General features: G+C 47.0%; 1 protein-coding gene across 1 annotated transcript in view; it reads right to left on the bottom strand.

The window, feature by feature from the left end:
- The window catches only part of LOC125287295 (protein sidekick-2-like), a 358,155-nt gene extending 348,643 nt beyond the window's left edge, over positions 1-9,512 (bottom strand). The window contains 1 exon segment of the mRNA XM_048232907.1: positions 8,414-9,512. Coding sequence (XP_048088864.1) covers positions 8,414-8,549 — 136 coding nt within the window. The 5' untranslated portion in view covers positions 8,550-9,512.
- Positions 9,513-10,452: the final 940 nt, after the last annotated feature.

Raw genomic sequence — 10,452 nt, 5'->3', positions numbered from 1 at the left:
ACACACTCCCTCGCCTGACTGACAGACCAAATGATCACCAGAAGCTTTACTTATTGACGTATGATGACAGAGAGAGGCAATGCACTGAGAGAGGATAGAAGAGGAGAAGAGAAGAGAGGATAGAAGAGGAGTAGAGAAGAGTAGAGAAGGGAGGAGAAGAGAGGAAAAGAGAAGAGAGGAGAGGCTGAGAGGAAAGGAAAGAAGAGGGGTGAGATGAGGAGAAGAGAAGAGAGGAGAGGGAAGGTGAGGAGAAAGAAGAGGAGAGGAGGAGAGGAAAGTAGTGTGTGTGTGTGTGTGTGTGTGTGTGTGTGTGTGTGTGTGTGTGTGTGTGTGTGTGTGTGTGTGTGTATAGATCTAGTCCAGATCTGGCTAGGATGTGGGTCTGCATCAGTATTCTATGGAGTGAGGACATTCAAGTGTTTCAGCCTTTCAGAGGCATGTGGCTTTGGCTGCACACACACATAAACAAACACATACTGTATCGTTCTTGCTCGTTTGCACACGCACGCACACACACACACACACACACACACACACACACACACACACACACACACACACACACACACACAAACACACGCCCAAATACACAAAAAAAACACAAATACGCAAAACTTCCACATGCCCAGGGACCTGCTTTGCTGTAAGTACAACATGCTATAAATGAACAGCTGATAAACCCTGACAATCCATTTTTGTGAGACATAATCTGTAAACCTGTATGTGTGTGTGTGTGTGTGTGTGTGTGTGTGTGTGTGTGTGTGTGCGTGTGTATGCATGTGTGTTCCCATAGCTTACTCCTTCCATATTTTGTCCACATTAGAGTCCAGTGCATTTTAATCATGACCGGCTTCATTCAGTCATTTGAAACAAGGGCCCCGAAGGAGCCTATCAGGATTATCCACTCTAATCACGAGGCTCCCTGATTGGAGGAATAAAAGCTGTGGCAGCTAAGGAAATGATGTAGTCTCCGTCACGCTCTGGCAGATTGTCACTTTTGGGATTAAAGGTTGATATTCAGGAAAACAAGTTGGAAACCATAAACACACACACATGCGCACACACACACACACACACACACACAGTACAGATTCCCACAAAACAGACACAAAAAATAACGGGCACACACGTCTTTCAAAACATATTCCCCACACACACACACACACACACACACACACACACACACAAAAACAAGTTTGAATGAAAAATAAATTAATACATGCATGCGATGGACACACACAAAAAAACACACACTTGTTCTCTCTCGCACACACAAACACACGCACGCACTCACACAGCATGCCTCTGCATGAACAGACAATGGGTAGTAGGCAACGCTGTGACTCTTGAGGCTATGAGTAATTTAGATTCTCTGGAAGGTTCCCAACTGGCCTCCAAAATGGGCCCAAAAAACAGTAAAACTTACTAGCTGCCAATTACCACACACACACACACACACACACACACACACACACACACACACAAAGCGTACTAACGGCTGCCTGCATACACATAATGTCACTTCTCAGTCCGTGCACGGGGGGTAGGTGCGGTTGGGGCGGGGGGCGGGGGCTCTCAGCAGGGCCTGGACAGCATCATTTCCACAATGAAAAGGGACAGAAAGACAGAAAGAAAGAAGGAAGGAAGGAAAGAAAGAAAGAAAGAAAGAAAGAAGAGACAGAAGAAAGAAGGAAGGAAGGGAGAGAGAGAAAGAAGAAAATGCATTAAAAAGGCATGCACTGACGAGGTTGTCTGCGGAGTCTCCCTGGACTTCATTACGAGAACCTCAGGTGAATTAGGATGCAGGCAGCAGGGCATTAAACACTTCAGGCTAGTCATCATTCCCTCCTATTTCCAGCACAGTGTGAAAGAAACACACTTTTTCACATTTAATGACCTCACACTTACTTTTTATGACATCTTTTACAATTTTTTTTATATATATATGTATATTAACGTGGCTAGTTTTAAGGACTGTGAGATGGAATAGGGTGAGGGTTATGTTTTCCAACGAGCCTTGCTCAGTAATACATATTCTATTCATTCGTCGTGCAGTGCATGTGGCAGCACACCTCCATAAATAAGTGACGATTGGTCACTTCCCACTGCGTGTGTCCACTGTACTGTACCTAGATAGATAGATAGATAGATAGATAAATACTTTATTGATCCCCAGGGGAAATTCAAGGAATGAGCTCACCTGAGCTCCCCGCGTTATGCCTGTGCAGCTTACCGTTGGAAGTATGCAATTTTACGATCACGCCGTTGCTCACAGAGTGAGGCGGTGTTTGCATTGATTTAATTGCCTCTGTCACAGTCTGGCTTCATTGCTTTTGGTAAAGCCCAAAGCCTTCAGAGCGAGCATATTTTCCAGCAGAACTAAACAGTCCATAATTAGTTGAGTGAAGTGGGAGGTTTTCACAGGGCTTTTTACATTGATTTCATTTTTCTTGTCCTTTTTTTTTCATTCCTTTTTTTTTTCTTCCTTTGGTCTGAGTTGGGTCTCTGGACTTTTTTTTTTTTTTTTGACAGATCTGAGAAATCCTCCAAGCCGTATTTGCGTATACTCTGTGTGTCCTCTCATTTCTCGAAAGCCTCAAAGCGATGCCCCAGGCAATATCAGGTGCATGGAGGCAGACATGAGAGTAAGAAGCAGTGGGGTAGCAAAACACAATTTCTAACACCAGACACACCACTCCCCACAATCTCAAATATGGAACCAGACTACTAAGCACTGGGCATCTGACCCAGGTATGTGTGTGCTGGCTAGGGAGATGGACAGGAGAGTGCAGACCCAGGTATGTGTGTGCTGGCTAGGGGGATAGACACGAGAGTGTGAAAGAGGGGGGAAAAACACAATCGATAGCTCTTTCATCCAATCTGAGCAAAGACACAAAACACCAACACTGAACGCAGAAGTACAAGTCTGTGCGTGCGTGCGTGCGTGTGTGCGTATTCCTGTGTGTGTGTGTGTGTGTGCTCTCTGTGAAATTACAAACACACTCTGTTTTAATAATTCTGCTTTGAACGAGAGCAGCGTCTGAAGCACAGCGGGAAACAAGAGAGATCCGTGCTGAAGCCCGGTGTAAAAAAGTCTCAAGTCTGGGGGTGTTAGAGACCAGGCGGGGAGACAGGGGGCCAGGTGGGCCTGGGGTGAGGGTGCAGTCGAGGTCAGATTGTGGTCAGATCGAGATCGAACTTAGATCCCGGTGAGTGTCCTCCCCAAAGGACGACGACAACGGAAACATGAACACACAGACAGCACTCTCAAGCCCATTTTCCCAAATGCATTACTCCCGCATACAACTCTAAATTAGATTGAAGCAGAGCACAAGACCCCCCACTCCAAATCCCCGCCTACTTTAATGCTTTTATCATGTTTTTTTCTGCAGTCTGTTGAGGCCAACAATGTTTTGATTGAAACAGAGAGTGGGAGTGAAGTAAAGAACATCCAAATAGGCAAAATTGAAGAGCATCAATCCTGAGAGCCCTGGTGCACATTCCCTCAGTTATAGTGGTACTTGTCAGTATGTGTACCCGCCCACACAAACACACACACACACACACACACACACACACACACACACTCTCTGAGACTGGTATAAAATAAGCTCATGTAATTCATCTCCAGTCATTACTATCATCACGCAATCCACACATCCACCCCCACACACCCCAACACCACCACCCAGCCCCACCCACCCCAACACCACCACCCAGCCCCACCTTCCAACTTCTGCTTTCACCACTTATCACCCGCAAGGCCTAACCTCCCTGATCTGGAGCAGACTGTCGCTGGCCCCTGCAATCTACCACACACACACACACACACACACACACACACACACACACACACACACACACACACACACACACACAGCCAGTGAGGCATCGGGCGAGTCAGGCAGTCCAGCTAATCCACTAATGCTGAGTGATTTATGCGGCATCGCCGAGACATGACACCCCAGCCTGGCTCCTGGTGGTCCCTGCTCTGCCTCCGCGCTCTGCCTCCACTCTGCCTCCACTCTGCCTCCACTCTGCCTCCACGCTCTGCCTCCTCTCTGCCTCCACTCTGCCTCCGCGCTCTGCCTCCACTCTGCCTCCACTCTGCCTCCGCTCTGCCTCCGCTCTGCCTCCACTCTGCCTCCACTCTGCCTCCACTCTGCCTCCGCGCTCTGCCTCCGCCTCCACTCTGCCTCCACTCTGCCTCCGCTCTGCCTCCACTCTGCCTCCCGCTTCTGCCTCCACTCTGCCTCCTCAAGGCTGCCTCCTCTCTGCCTCCACTCTGCCTCCCGCTTGCTGCCTCCACTCTGCCTCCACTCTGCCTCCACTCTGCCTCCACTCTGCCTCCCTCTGCTGCCTCTGCTCTTGCCTCCCACTCTGCCTCCACTCTGCCTCCGTTCTGCCTCCGCTCTGCCTCCGCGCTCTGCCTCCGCTCTGCCTCCACTCTGCCTCCGCTCGCCGCACACCGTGCCTAAGTCCAAAAACCACTCCGCCTTGGTTCTCAGGGAAGGCCTGGGGTGGCAAGGTGTGGCCTGGGGTGGCAAGGTGTGGCCTGGTGTGGTGTGGTGTGGTGTGGTGTGGTGTGGCGTGGTGTGGTGTGGTGTGACGGCACTGTCGTGCCACATCTGGAGCAAGCTTCGGATTCCATGCTGCTACCTCACAGCTAAATGCCATCCCTGCCTGCTTCCTCCTAGGCTGCCGTTACACACAGATGCTCACTTTTTAGACTTTTACTCTTTAATTAAATTCCTTTTGATAAAAGCATCTGCTAAATGAATGAAATTAATGAAAAGTATAATTTCCTTCAAAAACACATGCAACATTTCTTCGTTAAACTGACAGATCCATCCAAAGATGTTGTGCATTGAGAGTTTAATTCCAGCACTCCTGCTTTCTAAAAAATGGCATATGGTTCATCAGATCTATCTGTAGCAGTTGAAAGTCCAGTATAACAAGCCCAGCATGCTTACATTAGAGAAAAAGTACACTTGATGAAACATGTGGTCATTGGGGGAAAATGTCTTTATACTGGACATCTACATTATGGAATGAGGATACGGCAGAGTCTCTTATTAAGCTATGAAATAGATCTCAAAATAGTTGACAAGAGAGATGTGACAACGAGTGTAATAATTCAGCTGATCTTTTCCAGAACGTTCTGGAGGTCTGGCACCACTCTTGCAGAGCTAAAGCATCGGCCTGTGATCGTCCTGCGTGTCGCACTCGGCTTCTCGTTACAGAGATGTAGTGGTCATTAAAGCGTCTGGCAGGAATGGGGGGTGGAGGGGGGGGGTTGGTGGTGTGGCACCAGTCAGCAGGGCAAATCCTGTCCTGCGCTTTAATCACCATAAAGGGGAGGAAGAGGAGAAAAGAGGAGGATGAAGAGGGGTGTAAGAGGAGACGAGAGAAGGAGTGAGAGATAGAGAGGAAGAGAGGGATGTAGAGAATAGAGAAGATGAGAGATGGAGAGTGGAGGAGATGAAAAAAGAGAGGAAAGGAGTAAAAAAGGAGGTGGAGGAGAGAAAAGCAGAGTAGTGGAGGAGAAGAAAAGGTGATAGGAGGAGGAGATAGCAGGAGAGAAAAATAGAAAATGAGACATTGCATGGTGAGCAGAACAGAGAAGAAGGGAAGAGATGAGAGGAAAGGAGGAGAGGAGAGGTGTATAGTATAAGTATAAGTATAAGGTGAGGAGAAGAGAGGAGAGAAGATGGGAGGAAATGAGGAGAGGAGAGGAGGAGAGGAGATCAGAAGAGAAGAGATGAGATGAGAGAAGATGGGAGGAGATGAGGAGAGGAGAGGAGAGGAGGAGAGGAGAGGGGCAGAGAGGAGAGGGGAGAGGCCGTCTGGGCGTCAGGCCTGCTTCTCTCCTTCTCTCTCAGAGGACAAGAGGAAAACGGGGAAAAAAGAACCAATTAATCCCTGTCTCCTCTGACCCCCGAGAGGACACGACGTGATGAGAGCTGGACAGAACGGTGAAGGGGCCGACACAGACGTGACAGATCCCTCTCACCCTCTCTCTCTCTCTCTCTCCCCTTCTCCATTTATCTCTGTTTCTCACTCTCTCTCCTTCTCTCTCTCTCTCCTTCTCCCTTTCTCTCTCTCTCACTCTCTACCTCAATCTCTCACAGATGATGAGAGCGTAGCTTCTGAAAAAGCAAGGTTTTTAGATGACTGGAGAATGGAAGATATGTTATTGAGGTGTTTGTTTTATTGGAAGTCTTACAATAGTTTACCTTTATTTGCTTAGTGTTACTCATCTCTCCCTCTCTCTCTCTCTCTCACACACCTATGAGTCAGAATACACACACACACACACACACACACACACACACACACACACACACACACACACCTGTAGGACTTGACATAAATCTAAATCCCTCTTTATAGCCAGACGCCGGGGCTGTGTTTGTGAGGATGAGGAGAGCTGGCTTGCTTGACTGATGAGGATGACGGATGGTTGTCATGGCACAGCGCGGACCTTGCGGTTTGATATTCTCCGTGTGGCACCCGCTGGAGCAGGCACCAGGGCCACTCGTCCAAAGGGCTTACGGGAGATAATACTCCTCTCCAGCACTTACCTCTACCTGAATAATAAACACCTGGGAGGTGTGAGGTGCACAGCGAAGATGAAGGAAGTGAAAGGACAGTAGCAATCAGTGTTAGCACAGCAGTGACCTTTGACCCCTGGCATGTTACTCCAGTCACCAATCAGCGTATGTTTACTGTAAGTGTTATGGGAACTGAATAGGCTACTTTTGTTTTCCTGAACGAATGATGGTTATCTTACAGTAAATTGGCAGCGGAATGGATTCATTCCTGATATACTTAGACTCCGATCCTAATCTGACTGCAGATTTTAGATAAGGACTAGAGCTACTGCAGGCTGAGTTGTGAAAAGTCTCCATCTCCAGTAAATATGAATGAATGAATGAACGAGTGAGTGAGTGAGTGAGTGAATGTGTGTTTGTGAGTGAGTGAGTGAGTGAGTGAGTGATTGAGTGATTGAGTGAATGTGTTTGTGAGTGAGTGAGTGAGTGAGTGAGTGATTGAGTGATTGAGTGAGTGAGTGAATGTGTGTTTGTGAGTGAGTGAGTGAGTGAGTGAGTGATTGAGTGAGTGAGTGAATGTGTGTTTGTGAGTGAGTGGGTAAATATGAATGAGTGAATGTGAATGAGTGGGTGAGTGAATGAATGTGTGTTTGTGAGTGAGAAAGTGAGTGAGTAAGTGTGTTCTCTCTGGTCCGATGCACTCTGTAAAAACGGTCTGGGAGCGATTTTCCCTCCTCGCTCAAGGCAACGCCGCTGCTGGATGTAAATTACCACAAGTGGCTCCACATCAGCTTTTTAAGACCACAACATTAGGAAAGTTACCCAGGGTGAAGTGTGTGTATGTGTGTGTGTGTGTGTGTGTGTGTGTGTGTGTGTGTGTGTGTGTGTGTGTGTGTGTGTGTTTGAGAGAGTGAGAGAGTGTGTGTGTGTGTGTGTGTGTGTGTGTGTGTGTGTGTGTGTGAGAGAGAGAGAGAGAGAGAGAGAGAGAGAGAGAGAGACAGACGTATGTGTGTGTGCCATTCCTTTTAAAGGCAGATAAATGTGTCCTCTTCAAACTTCCATCACCACGTTTTGAAAAAGATATGTGTCAAGAGCAGAAACACTTATCTCATAGTGTTAAAAGCTGAAGCATGGACTGAACACTGAACATATGACTGACACCATTTTGCAGAAGGGAGAGTTGCCTTTTTTCCCATGCAAATGCCACTGGCAAGCACTCCTCCTCTCTTGTCGCCTACTCTTCCCTGCCACATCTCCTTCTGCTCCCTCTCTCACACACACACACGCGCACACACACATGCGCGCACACACACACAGTACAGTTACATGTAACACATGGTGTGAGTTCGCAGTAATGTAGTGACTGAGATTTAGATTTACTGAAGAATGTATGACACTGAACATGATAACTTTTCCCCCTGGAAGAGGCGATTCTGGCGATCAAATTACAGTTGTCGTGGCCTTAGAATAACCCTCACGCGCCAAAGACCGTTATGTGAGGAAAAGATAGCCCAAGTGTTCCAGGAATGAGACAGGAGTGTGAACAAATCCAAAAACATTTATGAAGCACCAGCAGAGGAAATTCTTGTAAAGTGTTCATTCAACTGTTATTGTTCTGTCTTCTCTCACAGTATGAGAGAGAGAAAGAGAGGTGAGAGAGAGAGAGAGAGAGAGAGAGCATGTTCACTTGGGATGGCATGTTCACTTTCGGGAGCTAGAAATTGGGAGCTACACAGTCTGTCAAGAAAATGATGTGCGACAGAGGATAACACATTATTCACGTTCTCAGAAAGTGGATGGTTGAGCAGTTGCTCCTATAGCTCCCTGCTCCGGTCTGGTAAAAAAAAAAGGTGCCTTACCTTGAGCCGTCGTGTAGTGAATGAACAGGAGAAGCAGTAATATCCAACTGGGTCGACACTTCAGTCTCGCCGAGTACCCGACCATTGCCTTCAGACGCCCAACGTTAAGCTCGTGTGTCCGGCACGACGGGTACATGTTGCTTCGATCAAGTCCACCTGGAGTGGTGCGTGCCCGCCCTGGACTGTGTGCCCGCTCTGTTCTGCCTGCACGCCTCTCCGGACAGTCTCCGTTCACAGCAACGCTGCGCCAAATCAAGTGGCGTTTTTTTTGTGACTTAATCAAATAAAGGCAATAACGTCACATATAGGTCCACAGGGAACGTCTACTTTGAATAGCAGTGTGACTTACAGATCAGCAATTCATAAGCGCGCAGTTAGTTACCGCTGCCCCTCTGTAAAGTTAAATGTATGTCCAAACTGATCCCACTTCTTTTCAATATCCTCTTTTAAGGCTGCGAGAGCCCGTCTGTTTCCTTCTCAGTTACTTTTTGGAGGAAGAATCGTTCCGCGCATGCAGCTGTCGCTCCTTGAAGTAATCCTTAGATATACAGCGTAACGGTCTCCATTCAGAGCGAAAAAACGGTAGCCTTTATGGACATGTGTATACTATATCCATTCAGAGAAAATTCGATCTTGTGATTCTCCAAATGTAAAGTAAGTCATAAAGAGCAATACTTGAAATAAGTGTCTCCACAGTCTGTGGAGGTTAAAGTTTTATTTTCCCTTTGATTTTCAGTTAGTTATCTTTCAGGGGTTCCGAGGACACGATGATGCTGATCCCAAAGAAAAATATTCTGGAAGTGGTGACGAAACCTTCCAGCTCAACGACTCCGCCTGGAAATTGAACACCGAATATTGTCGGCATCTATAAATGCCCCCCAACTCCAATGCAATCCAAGCATGCGGTCGTCAAATTAGTTTATTTTTTCCAATCAACCGAGGAACTGTCAGCCACGGCGCAGCATAGGGAAAGCGGACAGTCAAGCTGGTAGAGCAACTTGAAATGATCACGCTATCATCAGCAGCGTACGCCTCGCAGAAGCCATACGTAGAAGCCGGTTCGTCGGTATGCTTTGAGAGCTTGGTCCCCCGAACAGTGTATGAGTGTGAGTGTGTGTTGGAGTTGACTACGCTTGCAGCGCGGGGGAACGTGAAGCAGGTTGCCACCACGCGGCGAGGACACACAAAGCACCCTGGAACTTGCGTGATGGAAGCGGTGCATCACCCACGAGGTAATTTGACGTTTACGCAGACAAGGCTCTTGCAAACTCCACCTTTCTCCTCATGCTATATAGAATTAAGGTGAAAGGTCGATGACATTTCACCTCAGCAGCCAATACAATTACACCCTTCCTGTTGTGCTTTTTGTTGAAAGACTGGAACTGTTTATGGCTTGGTCAATTGGTTTCCCATTTACAAAGTGAAGATTGCGTGAGTTAGACTAGAGTTTATTTTCTTGAGCACACACTCTGAATAGACAGCTAAAGGACTTTAAAGAGTAAAAAGCTGAATTTGCCATAAAGTATTAGATTAAAATGGCAGACCTCTTCAATGCCAACTACCTGACAATAATTTGTGAGATACACAGGCTATCTTACTTCTGTAAGAACTTCAAAGCATAGCACTGCAATTATACTGCACATTCCAAGAAAAATATCCACTGCCATTTTCAAAGTCATCACAATTCATATGAGCAATCCCATGAAACCCAGAATCAGTAAAGATAAAAGTCTGTAAACCTATTCTTTATCATCCCAACAATCAAGTGAGGAGGGAATAGAGAAAATACAATATGCGCTGAGCGCAAACTTGATTTTAAAGAGGTGTTCCAGGGCTGTATTATTGTTGTGATGTGTCGTGTTGTCCTCTGTTTACATCCCTTGTTAGCAAGCAGAAATACAATACTGAGTAGCAAGGTTTATAATGAGGAAGGGAACCATCAGCCTCATAAAGAGAGAGAGAGAGAGAGAGAGTGTGTGTGTGTGTGTGTGTGTGTGTGTGTGTCTCAGCTCTCCAGGAGCAGGACCTGAATGCAAAAA

This window comes from Alosa alosa, chromosome 22, assembly GCF_017589495.1.
Source record: "Alosa alosa isolate M-15738 ecotype Scorff River chromosome 22, AALO_Geno_1.1, whole genome shotgun sequence".
NCBI classification, from domain to species: domain Eukaryota; kingdom Metazoa; phylum Chordata; class Actinopteri; order Clupeiformes; family Clupeidae; genus Alosa; species Alosa alosa.
This window is presented reverse-complemented; position numbering and strand designations above follow the sequence as displayed.